Below are 23,599 nucleotides of genomic sequence, written 5' to 3'. Positions count from 1 at the left end.
CAATAGTAAGCCAGTTATTTTTTGATTTATGTAAATACTATGATCAATTGTTGATCTTTTGAAACTTTTATCTATCAAAATTTTATTTACTATATAGGACATAAATTGCCCTGTTTAATTCACCCAGAGCCACAAGTCTCGTTCTATAACATAGCATCAATACAATCTTCAGATACTAAAAAACTCCTTAGTTCGTCAGGAATTTCCAATAGGTCCTTCAAATTGTTGCAATTATATTGTATTTCTTCACAAAATATGGAATAGAAGAATAATTTGCTGCTCAACTGAAAAATGTATTGATAAACCTTGGAAATGAGGGACTTCTTATAACCTGATTTCTCAGATATGGGTATCCGAAAGGTAGATCTATTATTCATTCTGCCTCTTTTCAGTTTGTTTATTACAGCTATACTGAATATTCCTAAAACAAAAATCTCACTGTAGGTCTTTTCATAGATCTTATCGAACGATTATGTAAATTCCATATTTGTCAAAACTGAAAATAAACATTGAATGCAATTTCTTTATTTCAGGTAGTATTTCTATTAATGAGTCAATTGAATAAATGTAACTTCATTTTAGGGCCCACAAGTAAATATCCAATGGAATGATAGCCCTTAAAATATATCTATTATTAATTTTGAATTGACTTACAAGAATATCAATATTTTCATCGGCAAGACATAAAACGACAAATTTTCTTTCAAAGTTGAAATTCAGAGAAAAATATGCTAATAATTGTCTATTGTAACTATTAAATAAACAAAAAAAAGGACCATAAAAAGGATTACAACTTAACTAACAAACATAAACTTTTTTTGTCAATTTTTCCCACCCAATCATCAATTAAATTTGGACTTATGCATCATACATGTCTCTATAAAGAAGAAATGTGCTAATTTAAAATCTTAATGTTGGGATTATATTATTATTCAATATTCTCTAAAAATTTTTTACAAACCTATACGCATGAATAACTTTCTTGAAAGACTGACGCTCACATTTTGATCATTCATTTCTCCCAAATTCTTCAAAGAAAGAAATTGCCATTTCTGGAAAAATGAGATCTGAGAATTTGGTTGATATCGGTTATTTTTTATTCATTATTAAAGAATACAATATACGATTTATATTTCAACAAAATTTTAAGACATGCGTGTGACTGACAATTATGATCATAGAGAAATCTTTGTTTATGGTTATGACTGCGTTCGGCAAATCCACACTAGGGGTGGGCAAAGGTCAGAAAACTATCGATATCTATATATTGTAGCGATATTTTCTGACACTATCGAAATATGTAAGAGTAGAATATCGATATATATCGCTGTGATATTTTGGTGTGAGAAAATTCTGTTGATTTGAATAAAGTTCTTCTATCATAGAGGATAATAATAAGATTCAGTGGAAAACGACATATTTAGTAGTTTGCTTCCATTTTTATGGAGTATTTTGTCGTCCTGAACATTTATAGGGACATTGATGTTGACGAGGACGCTGTGATTACAAGATTTTCAAAGGGTTCAAAGTTTTAAAGACCAAATTAGATTTTGTGATGTAGTTGCCAATTGTCTTCTTTTTTCATATTAAACAATCTAATTTTTTTTAAAATTTCTACCCGAATGGTTAAGACCCTGATTAGTAAATAATGCTATTATAATACAACAAATACATAAGGGTAAAACTTTTTTTGCGAAATTCGAGGCTTTATTGTAAAAAACTGGTTATACATTTATAATTCAAAGTATTGCCCATCGCTGGTCACTACTTTCTCCCATCTTTCGGACAGCGTACGAATTGAAAAAACTGGTCATCTTTTGAAGCGATCCACGAATCGATTCAAGTTTTTACTTCTTCATAAGATCGGAAGTGTTGGTCAGCCAGGCCGTGTGCTATTAGTTGAAACAAGTGATAGTCCGTGGGAGCAACGTCTGGAGAATACGTCGGGTAGGGTTGTGGGGTAGGAATTCCCATTTTAACGTTTCCAAGTATATCTTGACTACTTTCGCAACATGGGGTCGAGCATTGTCATGCAGTAAAATCAATTCATCTTCTCTCTCGTTGTATAGCGACGGTTTGTTTTTCAATGCTCGGTACAAACGCATTAATTGCGTTCGATAACGATCGCCTGTGATTCTTTCAGTCATAATACACTACGCCGAGCTGGTCCCACCAAATACTGAGCATGACCTTAGAACCGTGAATATTCGGTTTGGCCGTCGATGTGAAAGCATTGTCAGGATATCCTCATGATTTTATGCGCTTGGGATTATCGTAATGAATCCATTTTTCGTCTCCAGTCCCAATCCGATGCAGAAACCCCTTCCGTCTTTGTCTTGCAAGCAGCTGTTCACAAGTAAATAAACGTCGTTCAAACACCTCGCGGCTTTAACTCGTACCGCACCCGATTTCCTTGTTTCTGAGTCATTCCTATGACTTTCAGGCGTTTTGAAATGGCTTTTAGTGACACTCCTATTGATCCTACAATTATTGTTGCGTTTGACATGAGTCTTGATCAATTATTGCCTCCAATTCTGCATCTTCAAAAAACTTCTCTCTTTCACCGCGATGCTGGTCTTCGACATCAAAATCACCATTCTTGAAGCGTTGAAACCACTCATCTATTTCTTTATTTATTTAATCAAACGGAACAAGCCATTTTACTGATGTACCAGAAAATAACTAAACCTAGACATAAACAATATCGTTGGTACGTTCTTCCACCAATATCGTTCTCACTATATATTTTAGTAGAAAATTGAAACCTCCCGCAAATGACGAGAATTTGGCTCGTAAGCTAACATGGTTGATCGTGAATAACTTTATGATGCAGACACAAATCGACTAACATGTCAATGGCGTTATGTTCACAAATACCTAAACTTATTGTATGACATCTACGATATATTTATTTCTACTACCACTTACCGTTACAGCCATCTATTGCAAAACGGCGGACGCAAAGTTGTACGCCTTATATAAATATTCATATGAATATCTAAATATAAATATTTTTGAGAGGTAAGGCTTGATATCGGTATAATCTGGGATTTGGTCCCATAGAAATACTCGAAGCTCATAACGGCGAACCCCCTCAAAATTTAAGGCTAGGACCGCCCTTGATTTGTCGTCATGGAAAGTTATTTGCATCAAATATTTTCATGTGAGCAAGGGCCAAACGGTATGTTCTAGGAAAAAAAAAATAATATAGAATTCCACCCTAGAATCAGCATAGTATACCGAGTGAATCGTCTGAAATCAGCTAACGATACAAGGTTTCCGAAAAAAATCTTTCATTTTCTAGAGGGATACCCAGTGAAGGATCTACCGGCATAGTGACGGGGTCCAAGGGGCGGAGCCCCTTCGGCGAGCAGAGCGAGTCATATTAATAAAGCTTTTCACCCCGCTATTTAGGTAGCTGCCATTACGCCATTACTAAAAATGAAACGATACAGGCTTCAACAACTCATTGAAATTTTTAAAATTCACCACAAAAATTATGAAAATTTTGCAGTATCAGTTCTAAACTAAAGCACTTTTGGGTCGTCGCGAAGCACATTCTCGGCCAGCAATAGAGAAATAGTGTGCGTCGCTTTTTGATGAAATCGACAAAACGACGTTTGATAAATTTGACAAGGTGTTTGCAAATTGAAAAATACGATTTCATATGAAATTGAAAAGATGCCTAGGAGAAATAACAGAGGCTCCTTTGAAAAAATTCTTATAAATTAGGCAAAGCAGGGCGGCGAAATTTTATTTTTTTTTTTTGACCTGCTGGGACGAGTTAGTGTGAAGAATCGAAACCGTGTATGTCGCTCAAGAAAAATGAGAATATTGCCGCTGCAGCCCGTAGTGTTGGTGTTAACCCAGATTTCTCGATTTCTCCTCGATAATTGGGAATTAGGCATTCCATAAATGACGTTACACTGTGTGTTGCATAAACACTTAGGAGCTTGAGTTCGCAAAGGAAGTTAACACAGGAACTCAAGTCGGTCGATCGCTAGCTACGTCATATTTTCGCTGAAAGAGTAGTTGAAATGCATCAAAATGTTCGGGACTTTCATTGACGAATCATCTTCAGTGATGAGGCCCATTTTCACCTCGGAGGCTACGTTAATAAGTAGAATTGTCGCATTTGGGACTCGGAAAATACAAGACTGTATAAGTATCAGTTTAAAATTGAAACCTCTTATGGAAAACCCTTTATTATTACTGAGATACTTTTTTATCATTTGTTGTTTTTTCTTCGATTTTTCTCCTGACTGTGGGAAATATTAGCAGTTTCCAAATAAAAAAATTTCCATTCACATCAATTCATTGGAATAACTGGCCGATTGAAAAATCCCCGGTCTACCATAGTAAAACACATTTTTTTTGCCAAATTCGATGTTAATATTCAACATAGTTGCCTTCGAGGGCGATACAGCGATTATAGCGATCTTCCAACTTTTCGATACCATTTTTGTAGTACGATTTGTCTTTCGCTTCTAAGTCAGTTTCTGTGATTACTTCTCCATTGGCGCTAAATTTCTTAACAGCGAGCATTCTTTTGAGGTCTGAGAACAGGAAAAAGTCGTTGGGGACCAGATCTGGCGAATACGGTGGATGCAGAAGCAATTCGAAGCCCAATTCATGCATTTTTGCCATTCTTTCCATTGATTTGTGACACGGCGCATTGTCTTGATGAAACAGCACCTTTTTTCTCTTCAAATGGGACCGTTTTTAACGATTTCATCCCTTAAACGATCCAATAACGCTATATAATGATCGCTGTTGATGGTCTGGCCCTTTTGGAGGTTATCAATGAATTTTATACCTTGTGCATCCCAGAATACTGATGCCATTACCTTGCCAGCTGACTGTTGTGTTTTTCCTCGCTTTGGATTCGGTTCATCGTGTGCAGTCCACTCAGATGACTGTCGATTGGACTCTGGTGTGAAATGATAGAGCCATATTTCGATATTTCCATTGTCACATATTAACGCAAAAATTCAGGTTTCTTGCACTCAAACATCTTCAAATACTGCTCAGAATCATTATCACGTTGTTGCATTATATCGATTGTGACCTTGCGCGACACCCAATTTGCACACAGCTTTCTCATGTATGAATATTCGTGAATGATCTAATGTACACGTTCAGATGATATCTTCACAATGTCTGCTATCTCGATCAACTTCACTTTACAGTCATTTAAAATTATAGTGTGAACTTTTTTGATTTTTCGTCGGTGCCAGCCCCTTTTGGGTGTCCACTGCGTTCGTCGTCTTCGGTGCTTATTTCACCACGTTTAAACTTAGCATACCTATCAATGAAGGTTGATTTTCCTGGTGCAGACCCCGGAAACTGTTCATTAAGCCAAGGTTTTGCTTCAATTTTTTTTTTCCCGTCAAAAAGTAATATTTTATCAGCACACGAAATTCTTTTTTTTCCATCTTTTTTCAAATAACAAAAGTAGTTACACCCACAACTCAATATCTCACCAACAAATGGTGGGACTGCTGTCAAATTTTGACACGTATCGTTTGAAGGTTGGTACTAACTAAAAATCATATGGATTTAATACTAGCACCGCCATCTGTTCATCAGACCGAGGACTTTTCAATTGGCCTAATATATACGTCCAGAATAATTAGCATATTTGTTTACATTATGGGAAGGTTACTCATTTCAACTGTATTTTCCTGTTATTGACAAATTTGAATAAAATATTTTCAATACCTAATCATATGCAAATTTAGGATGCATTGAATGATTGCTTGAAGAATAGAAGTTTCATAGAATATGATTTTCAATTTGAACAGAGGTACATTTCGAAAATCATAACATTATTAACATTATATTATCTTATTTTGAATTTAATTTGAGGAGGTATATCCTTGGCTGATCAATTATCTCAATGACTTGTTAAAAATCATATATTCCTGCTAATTTCAACTATATATGTTATCTTGAAAAGTGTTGTAATGCTATATACTCAAAGTAATATAGCAAAATTGAATGGAAATTCCTTTTACAATTCAATCTTATCTTATCTCTCGCGGATAAAATAGATAAATATTTATTCAACAAAACCATATCCACGTAGAATAAATTCAAAGGAGTTTTCATTTCGGCAATAATTGCTTGTTCAACTGCTATTGATTCCAAATATTTTAAAATTAATATTTTTACGCGCTGCTTGCTTGTTCTTGATGATCATCTGGTCCTCATCTTACATTTTCGATTTTTGAACCGAGAAATGATTGGATTTGCTCCAATGATGAAGAATGGAACAAATTTTTTTGGCATTTTTTTTTTTTTGAGGTATCTAGTTCAAAGAAAGAGCAGCATCATTTTCCGAAACATTTGTACAGTTGAAACATCGATTTTATATTATAATTTAAGAGCAGAATGTTGTTCTCTCAATTTGGTTCCGATTCTTTAATGGTTTCAAAAGGGACTTCTATTTTTATGCTTGTATATGATCTCCGTTTCCTCAAAGAAATTTTTTACCAAGAATGTGATAGATCACATTATGCAGAAAGTATCGTTCTATGGTTTATGGTATGCCACTTTGCAAGTTAACTTCAGATTCGTGTTTATAACTATAAGGTTCGTGTGAAATATTCTGAAAAAATATCATAAACAGAAATCTGAATAAGTGCGAAAAATTCTCTGACTTTTCTCATTCGAATCGAAATTAAAATTTAAATTTTATATTAATTGTTATTTATATGATTAAATTGTTGTGTTGTGTTGGAATAACCTTCTGCAAACGAATATTAGACGATATTTTCTCTATTTCAGACAAGTTTTGTGAAATATTCTGGAAATTTAATGAAAAATTCAGATTATATATCCTAGTTAATTTTGTATTATATCTTGGCGGTTGGTGTGACAGTAACGGAAATTGACAGATTACGGAATTTGAATATGAATTGTACGTTTCAAATTTTGAGATAATTTACAATTACGCATTAAATTCGTGAATTATGTCTGACGAAATCGATTTAACGACATCAGAATTAAGAGAAATACCGAATATTGTTGAAAATCATTTCACCATATCCAAATTGTATTATATTGACAATAATTAACGTTTGTTGAAATTTGATAGTATTGGAAATTGGAAGTCAGTATAGACAACCACAAAACGAAAAATATAACTGAAAACGATGCTGTAATGAGTTCATTATCGCACTGTTTTTAGAACTGTAACGAACTCATTACGATACTGAAATATGGAAATTAAATTCCGAGTCAATTCAAGGTTTTTTCCGAATGGAAATATCTTGAAATTGAACGAATGTTCAATTTCAAATTATTTTCATTAAACATATACAGTGGGAAAAAGCTAAATGAAATAAATTCATTATCTCGGTTACTGTACATTGTTATGGAAAATCCCGAAACACGTCAAGTTTATATTTCAAATTGTCATTCGTCTTCATAAAATGCGAATCCTAACTTCGTCCTCCTTCGAAAGACAAATACATGCCTCAATTTTTCCAATATGAAGAACGGGCTTGTGATAAAACATTTGAAAGGCCTGAACAATCTTGATAGCAATAACGCTTCTAAATAGAGAAAGAAGATACCTTTCACAGGATGTATCAGAAGCGCTTACTTCCCATTTGAAAAATTTGGGTTTTCGGAGGTAGAAACTAGGGTTCTCGCATTTTTACGAAGAATAAAAATTTAAATTTGATGTTTTTCCGGATTTCCCATAAATATGTACAGTTACATTTGGTTTTCCTCACTGTATTACTGAAGAAAGTGAAGACTTTCCTTCTGTTATTTCTTTTTGAACAGTATTTATAACTTTCATCATTATTTCAAAATTATAGATTAATCGAATACTACCGATTCGAAAAATATTTCAGCAGATAATTGAAAATTTTAGCAGTTACATATATTATGAGTGAATTCCAGCTCGAACAATAAAGAAGATGATTTATTAATTGTTATTCAAACTGTCAAGGTTTTACTTTCTCAGTATAATCAAATATTGAATCTTTTCTCTTAGTTCTTTATTTCTAGTACATTTCAAACCGTTCAGGCGAACAGTTCAAGATAAACCCATAACCACTAAAATGTTCAAAGTTTAATTTATGAAATCTGTAGAATCTCGAATAAAAAGAAAAGTGCCTACGTAGAGGGTGTTTCACCTGTGCGGGTCACTGGATTTTGTGGCTTATCCTTTGGGCGTTATTGAAAAGTGACTCATCACTATGATAGTATTTTTCACGGGCTATCCAAATATGTTATCGGAAATACTATCGAACCCAGGTATAGAAAGTTATTGAATAAAAACCATTTTCAAAAAAAAAAAAAATTCTTGCAAATTTGACAGGTCCAGTGACAATTTCTCACTAATTGTTTCTTCATTTGAACTTCCGGTTTTCTAGAAAACAGAAAAGTTTTCATTTTATTTTCCCATATTTTCTGAATGCCCAATCTATTCCGAATCCGAACATGTAAATATAGTGATAGTTTTTTATTTATTCCAAGCAATTCCATTCAAATCAACTTGAGAAAATTCAGATTTAATATTTGTAAATATCCATGTTGTCTGTGGCTCAAAAAATATTCAATTGTCAGATTTTGAAGTTTTCATTCTCGATTTCAATGAACTAACTAATACAACTAGTGTTGCATCTTCGTCTGTAACTTATGAGTGGTTTATTGCTTTCTGAGACGTTTCAAAAGACGTTTGCGCTTTTATTGTCTTATATGCAATTTAAAAATTGAATCCCTCAAATCCCGCATGGAAAATCCCACAATTTTGATCCCGCACAATTTCAGAGGAATCCCGCATGGAAAATCCCACAATTTTGATCCCGCACAATTTCAGAGGAATCCCGCATTTGCGGGATTGGATTCCCTATTTCTGGCCTGAAATTAATGATATGGAGAAGATGTGGTAAAATTCTCCATGCTAGTTATCATTAGGGTATTCGTTCTACAACTTTTAAACTTATTTATATATGTATATTATTATTATTTATTTATATATTATTTCAATATAAACAAATTAAAAATTTCCCCGATGTTCATCCATTTCTTAAACAAAAACCTCAGGTAGGTGTATCAGAAATTATTTTGAAACCGTGATCAGATCACGATTTAAAATCACTGATACCTATTGAAAAATCGCAGTCACCATTCACAACGTGATTTTCAAATCACGATATCGTCCATCATTATTTATTTACCTTTACTTCCGGAGCCAACAAATAAATCCATTGTTTAGAAACATTTTTCTATTTATTAAACTCATAACTTTCTTTTTTCAGGGATCCTACCAGACATTGAAAAGCATTTTTCTATTGATCATAAGCGGGGAGGCCTTCTGCAGACGGTCTTCGTTTTTACTTATATGATTTTTGCCCCGATCTTCGGCTATCTTGGAGATCGATACAGTCGGAAACTGATAATGACGGCTGGTGTCTTCCTTTGGAGCTTGACAACCCTAGCCGGATCATTCATGACGGTAAGTCAAATAGAAATCAAGTATATAAGTCCTTCTTTTATTTCAACATGAGCAACAATGTCGTGGTTGTTCTGTTAATATTATAAATAAATAAATAAATAAACTTTATTGATCCATTAAGACAGTACAGTATAGGACAAGTCAAATATAAATGATTCAAAGAAAAGCAACAAAATAGAAAGAGAAGAAATAGCAAATAATTAATAATTAGTGATTACAAGACCACAACACCAACTCGGAATCATTCATATATTCAGAAACTGAATAGTAACCCTTGCTAAATAGCAAACTTTTAATCATATTTTTGAAATGTTATGTTGACTTTCATTATTGAGAAACACATTCTTCACAGATACACTTTTACACTTCTCATTTTTTTTATTACAAAAACCATCCAAATACAATCTTGAATGTAAAAATTCGTACATTTGCACTTTGCATACATTTTCAACAGATTCAGCATCTTATTGAAAGGATGCTCAGGCATATTGCAACCCTTTCGCAGGGGGAATATACTACTAAAGGGTTTTCCAATAATTAATAAATAACATAATAACACTTTTGGCCCGTCCTGAAGCACCTTCTCCGACGGCAGTAGTGAAACTGGTGGAAAAATATGAGCTGATAGGATAAGTTAATGATGTGAAGAATCGAAACCGTATGCGTCCTTCAAGAATAACTGAGAATATTGCTGTTGTAACAGATCAATAGAAAAGTCCCCGGTCTTCCATGGTAAAACCAATTTTTTTGGTGAAATTCGATTTAATTATTCAATATAGTTGCCTTCGAGGGTGATACAGCGATTATAGCGATCTTCCTCATTTTCGATACCATTTTTGTAGTAAGATTTATCTTTCGCTTCAAAATAAACCTCAGTTTCGGCGATTACTTTTTCATTGGCGCTGAATTTCTTTCCAGCGAGCATTCTTTTGAGGTCTGAGAATAGGAAAAAGTCGCTGGGTGACAGATCTGACGAATACGGTGGATGCAGAAGAATTCGGAGCCCAATTCATGCAATTTGTGCAATTTTTTTGCCATTTTTTTTCATTTCTGACACGGCGCATTGTCTTGATGAAACATCACCTTTTTTTCTTCATTTTTCTTCGTTTTTTAACGATTTCATTCTTCAAACGATCCAATAACGCTAAATAAGAATTGCTGTTGATGATCTGGCCCTTTTGGTGGTAATCAATGAATATTATACCTTGCGCATCCCAGAATTCTGATGCCATAACCTTGCCAGCTGACTGTTGTGTTTTTCCTCGCTCATGATTGAAAGTTGGTACTAACTAAAAATCATATGGATTTAATACTAGCATCGCCATCCATGCATCAGACCGGGGAATTGAATTCGTTATCGAACCATTTGGCTGATATCGTCTTCTATCGTTAATGGCATACCTTCTTCCTCACAATGAAATAATTAATTTCTCTTGAAATATTTTCGTTTTTCTTTTTATCAAAATAAAATATTATTGGAAAACCCTTGATCTTATAATTATGTCAGAAAATCACGTACATTTGAAATTCAATTGTTATCCACTATTTGAAACTAACTAGAAAATTATCGGTGTTATTAACACCTTGAAGCCGTGTTAACTACATCGAATGTCTTCAATGGGTGATAATTAGGTCGCATTATTCCCAATGAAGACTTTGAATCAATTAAAATTTCACAACGAAAAAATTGTATACAACTGTTATGTCTGGTTATAAATATGGATGACTTGGGTTGATAATAATTAGGGAATAAAATGAGATTCTTTGTCTTGCAATTACCTATTTCCTCATCTTTTCAGAATTACTGGTGGTTCCTACTTTTCAGAGGACTAGTGGGTATTGGTGAAGCCAGTTATTCCACCATTGCTCCTACGATAATCAGTGATCTATTTTGTGGTGATATGAGATCGAAAATGTTGGCTCTCTTTTATTTTGCAATACCTGTAGGAAGGTAAGTTCCAACATTTTTTCTGTAATTTTTTTTAGTTCAAGACGTTTAAAAATATTTTGGTTATTATAAGAAAATAGGGAAAATAGGAGAATATAAGATATAATTATAAGATATATAAGAAAATTTCCACAATCAATACGCTACGACAGGTTGGCACGAAATCGTGGAGGAAAAACTACTCTTATCAATTAATCTTCAAATTAATTTAAATGAGATATGATTACTTCAAACATTGCTGTAAACATTTTTGTATTGCTATCTTTGGCAATGTTTCCAATTTCAATTTCGAAAAATATTTTTCTTCAAGGAATACAATGCATATTAGAATAAAATATAATTCATTCAAAAAATATTACACATATACATATAATTTACATAAATTTTTATACATATAATTTATTTGGGAGAAGCAATTTAAGAATATACAGGGTGGCCATTTGAAAACGAAACAGACGAGATTACAGACGAAATAAAGTTTTTCGATAGAAATGCTCGGACAGGTCGATTTCTGTTTCGAGGGGGACAACATGTAGGTTACGGACGCATAGCGCTTCAACCCTTGCTACTACAACCCTCACCCCCAAATTTTGAATAGGGAAGATGGGGTGAGTGATACCTCATTTGAAAGGTATTTTTATACTGATTTCAGCACAGTAATTGTTTTTTCATTTTATGCATTAGTTCTCGAAATATTCTTAACTAAGTATTTGAAAATGAAGTGGTGTTTTCATGGCACTTGTAGTGTTTTGTGAAAAATCGACATTTTGAGCTTCAAAACAACCATGACTGTGGCTTCCTTCCTAACTAACTAACGCATGAATATTTCGAGAACTAATGCATAAAATGAAAAAACAATTACTGTGCTGAAATCAGTATAAAAATGCCTTTAAATTGAGGTATCACTCACCCCATCTTCCCTATTCAAAAATTGGGGGTGGGGGTTGTAGCAGCAAGGGTTGAAGCGCTATGCGTCCGTAACCTACATCTTAAGTTTTCCCCTCTCGAAACAGAAATCGACCTGTCCGAGCATTTCTATCGAAAACTTTATTTCGTCTGTAATCTCGTCTGTTTCGTTTTCAAATGGCCACCCTGTATATAAGTTATTTGGGAAAAGTAATTTAACTGTGAGTCTCAGTAGTTGTAAGAGAATAATTGAAATTGTACGCTTTTTGTGATTCCACTTCAGAAAACAGCTGACCCGCATAAGCAATTGGTATGCTTGTATTGTGGTGTCATCTGCTTTCTGATTGGACCTGAGTTTGGTGTAAAATAAACCTGCTGAATCAGCAGTAGCACAGCATGTGAGGTACATAACTTATACACAATAATGGAAACAAAAATTACAAAAATAGTAAAAGTGAGAAAGATGGACCTCGTAGTTTGGAATTTTCATGAATTATTTTTCCTTTTCATACTAAGCGGAGAGAAACAAATGAAATGGCAGGATTTTTTTTTGTATTTTTATTTTTTCAGAAGATGTCTCGTATATTTCTATATTTAAATATGAATTTTTTTAATTGAGTCTTTATACAGGGTGGGCAAATAAGCGAGGTAAGCGGCTATATCTCAGGATCCACTCATCGTAGAGACTTGCGGTAAAAAATTTACCACTAAAGTATACAAGAGAACACACTGGAAATTGTTTTGAAGTTCATACCTCTACCGCTAGGGGGCGTAATAGCTACCGTCGAGTAGAAAAATGAATTTTACTCGAAAATGTTTCATATGAAGTTGAAGAAAAAATATCATCACTGAAATACTTGGAAAATTCTCTATCTTTTTGAATTGCCACTTTCGATTTTACGACATCAAATAAGGGTAGGTGAAAGGGAGAAATCTGACAGATTGAAACGACTGTAACTTCAGTTTGGCTCAACATTTTTGAGCAAATTAGATCTCGTCTGAAAGATAATATCTTGTTGATTGAGGACAAAATATAGTCATGATAAATTTGTTTTTGCTGCTTTCGATAGGGGGCGCTAAGTCAGAAGTTCATTGTTTTGTTCATTTTACTCCGAAATTTCAAATGTAATGATAGGATTTCCTTAACAGAAACAGAAGTTCTATCAAATTTGCATGAAAAAACCTGAAGGTCGCAAAGCGATAATTTCTGCCGTTCTGAAGTTATGGCCGAAAGAAGATATTCTTCAACTGATGCACTGCGAAAAACCAAATTGTGTCTTTAAGTTCTGACAGAAACAGAAATCCCATCAAATTTGTATGAAAAAACTACAAGGTCGCAAAGCGATAGCTTCAGGCGTTCTGGAGTTATGGACGAAAAAAGATATTCATCAACTGATGCACTGAAAAACTAAATTGTGTCTTCTTTCAGCCATAACTCCAAAACGCCTGAAGCTATCGCTTTGCGACCTTTTGGGTTTTTCATACAAATTTGATGGGATTTCTGTTTCTGTCAGAACTTAAAGACACAATTTGGTTTTTCGCAGTGCATCAGTTGAAGAATATCTTCTTTCGGCCATAACTTCAGAACGGCAGAAATTATCGCTTTGCGACCTTCAGGTTTTTTCATGCAAATTTGATAGAACTTCTGTTTCTGTTAAGAAAATCCTATCATTACATTTGAAATTTCAGAGTAAAATGAACAAAACAATGAACTTCTGACTTAGCGCCCCCTATCGAAAGCAGCAAAAACAAATTTATCATGACTATATTTTGTCCTCAATCAACAAGATATTATCTTTCAGACGAGATCTAATTTGGTCAAAAATGTTGAGCCAAACTGAAGTTACAGTCGTTTCAATCTGTCAGATTTCTCCCTTTCGCCTACCCTTATTTGATGTCGTAAAATCGAAAGTGGCAATTCAAAAAGATAGAGAATTTTCCAAGGATTACAGTGATGATATTTTTTCTTCAACTTCATATGAAACATTTTCGAGTAAAATTCATTTTTCTACTCTACGGTAGCTATTACGCCCCCTAGCGGTAGAGGTATGAACTTCAAAACAATTTCCAGTGTGTTCTCTTGTATACTTTAGTGGCAAAATTTTTTACCGCAAGTCTTTACGATAACCCCACTAACTATGCCATGAACAATCCTATTGAAAGAGCGATAAAGGGGGCAAATGCATCTGAAATTGATCCATTTCAGATATCTATTTTCAGTCTCAAAAGATATTTTGAGACTACTTGAATTTGTTAACTGTTCTTTTCATTTTTTTCTCTTTGATGTTTTTTTTCTCTCTAGGGTTAAACATTTTTTTTTTTTTTTTGTTGATTGTATTATATTTTAAGAATTATATAATGCTGTATATCTTGGAAAATTGGCTCTGCCGTTTGTAACAAATAAATAAATAAATAAATAAGTGGATCCTGAGATATAGCCGCTTACCTCGCTTATTTGCCCACCCTGTACATTGATAATAATCTATTGAAGTTTTTATATCGTGTGACAGATGATTGTACAATTTCGGTCCATAGAAAAAGATAAATCTCTGTGTAGGGGTTTTCCTATATATATTAAGAACTAATACGAAAAAATGAACAAAATAAAAAGTTGAATTATGTAGGTAACTCAGACTCAGTATTTATTCTCATCGTGAATTAATTACATAATTTGTTATTTCTTCAGTGGTTTGGGTTATATCGTTGGATCAGAAACTTCGAAATTAATGGGTTCCTGGGAATGGGCCTTGAGGGTTACCCCTGCCCTTGGCATAATGGCCGTAATCCTGGTTTACTACGTCTTGGAGGATCCTGTTAGAGGAGAGAGCGAAGGCAGTCATCTGGAGGCCACAACGTACAAGGAAGATCTCGTAGATATAATTAAGAAGTGAGTAACCCTGAGATGAATTTCCGAAATTTATTTACTTGTGATTCACTTTGGAAAATGAAAATCGTAGAAGCTAAGAATTCTTATTGTTTGGAGAGCTGCTGCAGTTAGTATAAACAGGAATACGGTTTCTTCGTAATTTTCGTCGGTGCTTTCTATATTTTTTGAGCGCTCGTCCTCAAACGATCTTTATGAATATGGCATTTCGTCAAGATGTAATATTTATATTTAATTCATTGTATTAATTTTAAGGTATTGAAGTCGAGATGATGTAATGTTTCGAATAAGGTAAATGTGTCCTGGCAAAATTATCCAGTGGCGTAGAATGTTCTTATATGAAGGAATTTTTCATATTGAATATTCGTTTGGATTTATACAGGTTGTTTCCTAATTGAATTTCAACATTTATGGGGGTGATTTTTGGACCCATTTCAAGAAAAAAACTTCATATGAATATATGCCTCGAACGTCTTTACTTTTGAGATACAGGGTGGTGAATTTTTCAAAAATAAAATGAAATGAAATCTGTATTCAATTATGAGCAATTGTCCGACGCACGGGTTTCATCTAAAACAAATAAAATCTACTTATGTCTCTTTATGGTGATATTGTCATATGTGTGTATTAACGATGATCATGCAGAGAAACGATGTTTATTTTTTTAAGCGAAAACTGTGCATCGGATTGAAAAAAGTCAAGTGATCAACTTCGGTAAGAAATGATTGAGAATTTCAAAAATAATTTTTATGTCAAGAAAATCTGTGGCATACCATCAATGTCTGCCAAAATAGGCAGGTCGAATTACGTACGTACGCCACTGGTGAAAATTTAAAAAAAAATTGATACATTAAAAATGCCTCTTGATCCGTAGTGCATACATATATGACAAATTTCATTAAAATATCTGAAGTAGTATTGTAGATATTAATAATAAATGATTTCTTAGATAGTTATTTGGGCTGTTTCTATCATCTTTCTCTTATGAGTGCTTGGCTTGCTCTATTGGAGATTATGTCTGTCCTTCTGCCTCTTATTGAGAGCTTGACTCTGAGATGATGGAAACAGCCCTAATAACTATCTAACATCATCAATATCAAGACCAATTAATAAATGATTTTTTTTTTAAACTTCACCACCCTACATCTCAAAAGGTAAGACGTTTAGGTCATATGTTCATATCAAGTTTTTTTCTTAAAATGGGCCCGAAAATCCAGGGCCCCCGCAAGGATCATCAACGCCCGCGTGCCGAAAATATTTTGGCGCCCCTTAAGGGGGGGAAGTGGAGAAAAACGTCGCAGGATAATCGGCAAAAAATGTTTCAGTTTTTGTTAGGAATTTATTTGTAGAAGGGTTAAAAAAACTATCAGCAACTTTTATTGAATGCCTTAAGAACTTTATGCTGTCAGTTGTTGCATAATACATTTTTTAAATGTTTCATTATTTTATTCAAGCATTCGATCAAAACCGCATTTTATTTTAATTTTGTAATGAAGCTGCAGAGTTTTCAAAACCTGAGCTTTATTCTTCTTTAAATTATTCATAATATTATATTAAAATATTAATATTATTATTAATAATTATTAAATATTATTCCATACTCCCAGCCATCTTCTCCCTTTGTTGAAGTCTAGCTTTTTTTTGCTCTCGAAATTTTGCATCAGAAGGTCGTTTTCTCTTGTATGGCTCCTAGAATTTAAGAAAAACTTGATCCAAAATTGGTAAGGACATTCACCCATGATTTACTTTGCGCCATCCCTTTGAGAATAACCCGTATGTTTTCATTTTTATGAATTTAAACATTAAATCCGAGCCTTTAAACCTAAACGGAGTTAGTATTAATAATAATAATAAGTTAAGACCGATCTGAAGCACATACCCTGTTCCTGTTATAATAATTAATTTTTGGCAAAGGTGAAATATAATTTTTTTAGAATGTCAAACGGCTACGAACATCAAATAAATAATACAGATCCAGGGTGCATATTTGTTAGGGTTCTGATACCATGTAAGGGTGGATTGACAAATACAGGTATTTTGTACAGTTTAATCATTGATTTAACAAACTTGGAAACACAAATCTAAAACAAAATGGAGGTTAGGTTTGCTGCTTAAGGTGTGACGCCGTTATCTATTCGTGTCTGACAGAACTGGCATCTCCACCTTCAGCGGCCATATTACTTTTCTAGCTGCGCATGCGCACTAGACGGATCATATTAGTTGTCAGCAGGTTGTTTTATAGAAGTGGACTGGCGCCAAATATATTTGGCCAGCAGTTCTTACTTCAACAATATTAAAAAAAAAATAAGTATAATATGATGGTGGCCCCAGGTAACAAATTCAAAATATCAAAGTCGATTCAATTTTTTCACGATTACAAACAATACTTCCCTATTTGAAGCAAATAAAAATAATATTATAGTCTATAGGTATGGGCTAATTTAGGATGTGCACCATTTTAAACAGAAAAAAAAATTCGAATTTTATAGACTAATAGAAATGCTAATACTGTATGTGGATAGGTACTTACCATTTCATAAAATTTAATTTAATCACAACAAGACACAGTAAAACAAACCACAATTACACAAAATACAAATCTTTCCAGTATTTCTGAGTATTTTAATTTTTTGTGTCTTGACCTCAACCCCTAAACGTTTCGAAACAAAATAACTATTCTTTGGATAGGTTTCTGCTGTTATAGCATAACAAGCAGATTTTGGTAGTTTCAGAAATTCTCTGTAACATGTAGTATTTTTCCTACAGATGGTGGCGAAAGTTTCAGTAATTCCCCTGGCTAAAAGCTATCGCTTCGGTATTTATGATTGTTTATGTGTACCATATGCGTTTTAGTGATGATCGAAGAAATGTTGCCCGCCGTCCGGTGCAAGGTGGTCCATAAAGAAATCCCGTACCGACAAAGGGATGATTATTTATGATTTGTTTACTCGAAAAGAATCGTATAATTGCAATCTGTGGCCGAAGTTATTTTATAGGGATTGTGACGTTCGGGAAATTGTTTGGATGTGTGAAAATGTCTTTGCACGTTTAAAATTGTTGAAAAAATAAAAAAAAACTTTTTCAAAAACCTTTGGTCTTTCGGATTTTCATGCGGTCTATAAGAGATTTTGGCGCCCCTTAAGAGTGGCGCCCGCGTGCGGTGCACGCGTTGAACGCGCGGTTGCGGGGGCCCTGCGAAAATCACTCTCATAGATATTAACATTCAATTAGGAAACACCCTGTACCACAGGTATAGAATTTGAGAGTTTCTCATTCAACCAATTTTTTTTTATTGAGTAATTATATAATTTGCTCTGTAAACAGTAAGATATAAACAACAATAATATGGCAAATTTTGGCATTAAATGATTTGGCATTATTATTTAAACCCAAGGAATTTTCAAAAATATTTCAAGAAAATACATAATATTAAATATGAATTATTTATTGACAAGTTAAGGATACTTACACTTACACTAGAAAATACTTTGTAAAAATACTCTATGACTAAGGCGATTGATTTCACACATTCATAATTTACATAAATTTCAGTTATTCAAATAAATTATTAAGGTAATAGCTATTTCACCTATTTATCACGAGATTCTTTGACTAATTTTCGGTTTCAGTTTTAGAAAATATATCCTTATTATCTTCGGAATCAAGGTACTCATTTTCACCCTTGAATAGTGTATCAAGAAATCTCTAATATAATTAATATGATCTCGTGTATTCTTGTTCATTGTTCAGATTCATGAATACTCATTGACACTTTCTTCATTTTTCAGCCGTAGTTTTATGCTTTCCACGGCTGGTTTCACCTGTGTTGCCTTTGTAGCTGGCGCCTTAGCATGGTGGGGACCAACATTTATAGAAATGGGATTAAATTTACAGCAAGGACCAACTGTTGACTCAGAAAGGTAATTCAATTGCTCAAATTATTTCATATGATATTTTTGAGCGGAGCTCGTTTTATAATTTCGTCATAGTATCTGTATTTTTGTAATTTTGAGCCGAGGATGGTCTAAAACGACTCAAATTCGATTCCGTTCATCCGACCGTTAAAATGATAACTGTCGAACGAAAAGAGCTGAAAACTTGAAATTATAAGTGTAGGCTCGAATTTCGAATAATGCGATTGAGTTCGTTAATGGTCAAAATTTGACCAGAGCCGTTTAAAATTTTGGGTTTCGAGATGCATTTGAACGTACAATGACAGAAAGTTACCACTAAACCGAAGATGTTGAATTTTCGCAAGTGAATATAAAATAATAATTTTGAGCTTTATGCAAAATTTTATGCTGATCGCGCCATTACAACCGAAGAGTTTCCTCAACTACAATATTTCCTCAACTACTTTCACTTAAACTTTTTACTTTCTACAAACTCAAAAGGATTATTAATTTTTAACATATCGAAATAAGTCATTTTCCCGAGAATTTTCCGCTTTTGTCAGTCCCACTTCGATATGAAAAATTCTCATATAGTGAAAGAAAGGAAATAGTGTTAATCATTCCAATAACTCGATAATTGTTATCATATACCACAAACACTTTGATTTATTATTTACACTAATAAACCAATGGAAGAAAAAATGAAGATATCTCCTGAAAAAAGTATGAATTTCACTCAACTATTTGGGTTCGAAAATTATGTATACGTTTCTTACCATATTGTATTTACAACTTTTTTACTTGTGGATATTTATTAAGGGCTTGAAAAGAATATGGAAAAATATCTCGCTATCTTCATTAATATTGCGAAGGTGCTATTGTAGAATTATCGAACGTTATTTATCTTTCGAATGTTTATGAATGAATTGATAGGAGTATCCTATCGAACCATATTATCATCAATTATTCATTATCTTCATCGAATAATAATCGAATAATTTAGTTTTAATTGTCATTCAGTATCATATATTTCTACTTTTTTACTAGCATTATTATATTGTATAGTACCAAATTTGGTAAATAAAAATTGAGAAAAGAACTCAATGTAATCATCCAGATCTTGAACTTGCCTCAATCTTGTAGAAAGGAAAACACAAAATTATACGGTGTGTCAAATCAAGGGTTATCCGTGGTTCCGGAAGTCAACTTAACACACTTTCATTTAGAATATCGATGACTTTCGATGACTTTTTGGCCATTTCGGGCAATATCGGACAATAATTTGACGGGTTTTCAGATCGTCAATACGTCAATATTCTCACACGGTTTTGTTCTACAAGGTATGGCCGAATGAACGGATTTGATACAGAATTTGAGAAATGTGTTTCATTGCGAAAAATCGCCATCCAAACGTTTCTGTTCAAGCACCCAATCGGCATATGTTCAACGCATTCCAGATGACTTAGTTGGAGATGCAAAATACGCCATCTGATTTTCAAACGCCAGTTCTATTGAATTGCTATTATTGAGAAAACATTTTTAATCGTGTACACGTAGGGCAGAGAGTAGTGTTTTTTAACTCACTCATGTGTCATTTATCATTCTCGGCTCAAAATTCGAAAATAACAGACAATTGGGCGAAATGGTAGCCCTACTGTACTATATTCATATTTCATCTTCCTACTAATGCTAACAATATTCAGTTTCAGGAAAAATGTTTCATTATCTCTGCTTAATGTTTTAGCGTTGCCTTCACATTTGGAGTAGTTTCAATGGTTTCCGGCATAATTGCTGTTCCTTTCGGCAGTTACTTGGCTCAAAGACTAAGGCCATATTACAGTCGAATAGATGCCCATATTTGCGGGTCTGGCCTTCTCATATCTAGCCCTCTAGTGTTCATAGTGTTGCTCACCGCCTCTTACAGTTCGACGCTCTGCTACACATTCGTGTTTTTCGCCGAATTTTTCCTCAATTTAACTTGGTCAATCGTTGCAGATATGTTACTGGTAAGATGAGAATGGCTCGTTACTAATAGCAGAGCAGCTGGGCTGATTGACCATTTCGCAACCGTGTCAATTCAAAGTTGAAAGCTCGAAATGACTCGAAAAAAAAAAAAGCTCGAAAATGACAAATTGACATGAAGTTAACAGAACTCGATACACATTCACAAGAAAATAAGCTGTTTTTTTTATGGATACTAGTTGTTTAGTCAAAGAGACTAAACAACTGGTGGCCTCATTCTTTTCAATGTGCATCTACATCTACATGAGTCGTAATTGGTCTTAACATCATGCAGCATGAAAAACTATTATATTTGAACTATGTATCTCTATTTCTGGAGTATATGAAAAATGTGTAAGAGCACGTTCACATGACAAGCGTTCAACGCGCGCTGGATATTTGGATACCATTTACATGGTGCGCGCTTGCCGCAACCGCCGGATTCAGTTTGAATTCTAAATTTTCTAAGATAGAAGTAGAAAGTTTTAAAAATGATTTTATACCGAAGGCAGCAACGACGAGACAGCAGACGGTGATATTGGGTCCACCCAATTTTTTCATACAGACTGATTGAAAATATAAGTACAGGGTGTATTTCTTGTCCCATAGTGATTGGAAAAATTTTCCGAAAAACTTCGAATGATTTTGTTTGGGGGACATCTTTTGACGTATATTTGAGGCTTGAACGAGCAACCCCTACGAGGAGGAGTTTCAACCCCAATTGAATAGGAATTTTTATAATGTACAAGGCCCCTTTGTTAAGATCTGTTTACAAAATAAAAATTCTGAAAAAAAATCACATTCTTAAAAAAATTGATTTTTTTTTTATCGTGCTTACAATAATGAAAATAAGATCTGCGTTTTCAAATCAAATTTTTCTCCATTGAATTTCATACAATAATACAATCTTGACTGAAAACCGTCTCTAACATGGTTCAGCATATTTAGAGTAATTTGAACACACTCATTTACAATTCTTTGCAGTAGTCCGTCCAAATTTTCAGGTTGAGTCGCAAAAATCTTGGGAAATTTTTTCACCATGGGATGAGAAATATACGGGGTAGCTCGTATGAGATGGAACACCCTGTATATGTACTCACTTAATAATTTCTTTTTTACTTCATTATCTCCTCTACCGAATATGATGACGAGTTCTTCCCAAGCGCGTCTCCTTAAGTTTTCATCTGAATATACACTACTTGTCATGTTCCATATTACAGGACATTTCTCAATTTCATCTATGAATAATTCAGGATTAGGAGCGTCCGTTTCCATTTTGAACTTTTTTTGACCGAACGGATCGAAGGAAAATACATAAATACGTCTCTGGCATCTATCAGCTCGTGCAAGCGCGCTCATCTGAACGGTTACATTAGAAACCTATGACCTCAAAGCGAGAGCCAACGCGCGCTTATGCCCACCACTCACGTAGCGTTTTTTCGAGCGTTTGGTAGCAAGCGTCGAAGAGTTTCCAGTAGGGCAGTCAAGGTCATACTCTGATTTACAGTCGTACGGCCGTGTCCCGAGCTGTCTGACTGGAATCTCTTCGACGCTTGCTACCAAACGCTCGAAAAAACGCTTCGTGAGTGGCGGACATTACTACTGGCACAGCGTCCAACGCGCGCTCCATAAAAACGCGCGTTGGCATGTGTACTCTTCGAATAAAATGCATGAACTTGTAAACGGGCGTCGAGCTCTTGTTATGTGAACGGGGTCTACTGTTTTGGAATCTTCAGGTTGATTCAGCAACTTGTAAATCCATGAGCTAAATGAAATCCTAATTTCAGTAATAACGGAAGTGCTTATTTAGTAATATCGGTCTTAAGGATGCAGTAGTGGGGATATGTTTGAAATAGTTACCGACAAATATGTGAAACCTACTCCAATGTCTGCACTACACTTCAGTTTCTGCTTTGATTTTAAGAAATATTGAATAGAAATCCTTGGCAGGAGTCATTTCTTACAAACACCCTGAAATGTGTCAATCAGCTCAACTTTTCTTCCTCGTTGTTTCAGTAACTCGTTCATGTTCGGCGGTATTACGATCGCAGCCGGTTTGGTTGGACTGACGCTGGGTGGTTATCTAAGCCAAAATCTAAGGGTCGTGTACCAGAAGGCCGATCCCATCATTTGCGGGGTTGGCCTTGTGGTATCTGCACCGCTACTCTTAGGTTGCACTTACGCAGCCACCAGTAACACAGCCTTGTGTTATGTACTATTGTTCTTGGGCCAGGTCACTCTCAACCTCAATTGGGCAATAGTCAGTGACATACTTCTGGTAAGAAATTTGAAAAAAATATCGCACAAATGTTTCTGTACAGTGCCCTCCTCAAGCACAAATTGGTGGCGTTGTTTCACTTTTTTGTTGGTCGATATAATGCTTGTTGAAGTTTAACCTATTTAACATTTTAATATCAGTGGATTTCCGTAAATTGTCAAATTCATTACCATCATTACAATTATGCACCACTGATTGAATAATATAGTAGTTG

General features: G+C 34.3%; 1 protein-coding gene across 4 annotated transcripts in view; it reads left to right on the top strand.

Moving 5' to 3' along the window:
• The window catches only part of LOC123682893 (protein spinster), a 103,738-nt gene that overhangs the window by 70,118 nt on the left and 10,021 nt on the right, over nt 1-23,599 (top strand). For 2 of the 4 annotated variants that reach the window (XM_045621707.1, XM_045621705.1), the window contains exons 2-6: nt 9,279-9,475; nt 11,275-11,426; nt 15,016-15,216; nt 19,002-19,133; nt 23,124-23,385. In XM_045621707.1, the coding sequence (XP_045477663.1) occupies nt 9,279-9,475; nt 11,275-11,426; nt 15,016-15,216; nt 19,002-19,133; nt 23,124-23,385 (944 nt within the window). Of the gene's footprint in view, nt 1-9,278; nt 9,476-11,274; nt 11,427-15,015; nt 15,217-19,001; nt 19,134-20,850; nt 21,113-23,123; nt 23,386-23,599 lie in introns of all 4 variants that reach the window. The other 2 variants (XM_045621706.1, XM_045621704.1) reach the window with 1 other exon arrangement.

This window comes from Harmonia axyridis, chromosome 6, assembly GCF_914767665.1.
Source record: "Harmonia axyridis chromosome 6, icHarAxyr1.1, whole genome shotgun sequence".
NCBI classification, from domain to species: domain Eukaryota; kingdom Metazoa; phylum Arthropoda; class Insecta; order Coleoptera; family Coccinellidae; genus Harmonia; species Harmonia axyridis.
This window is presented reverse-complemented; position numbering and strand designations above follow the sequence as displayed.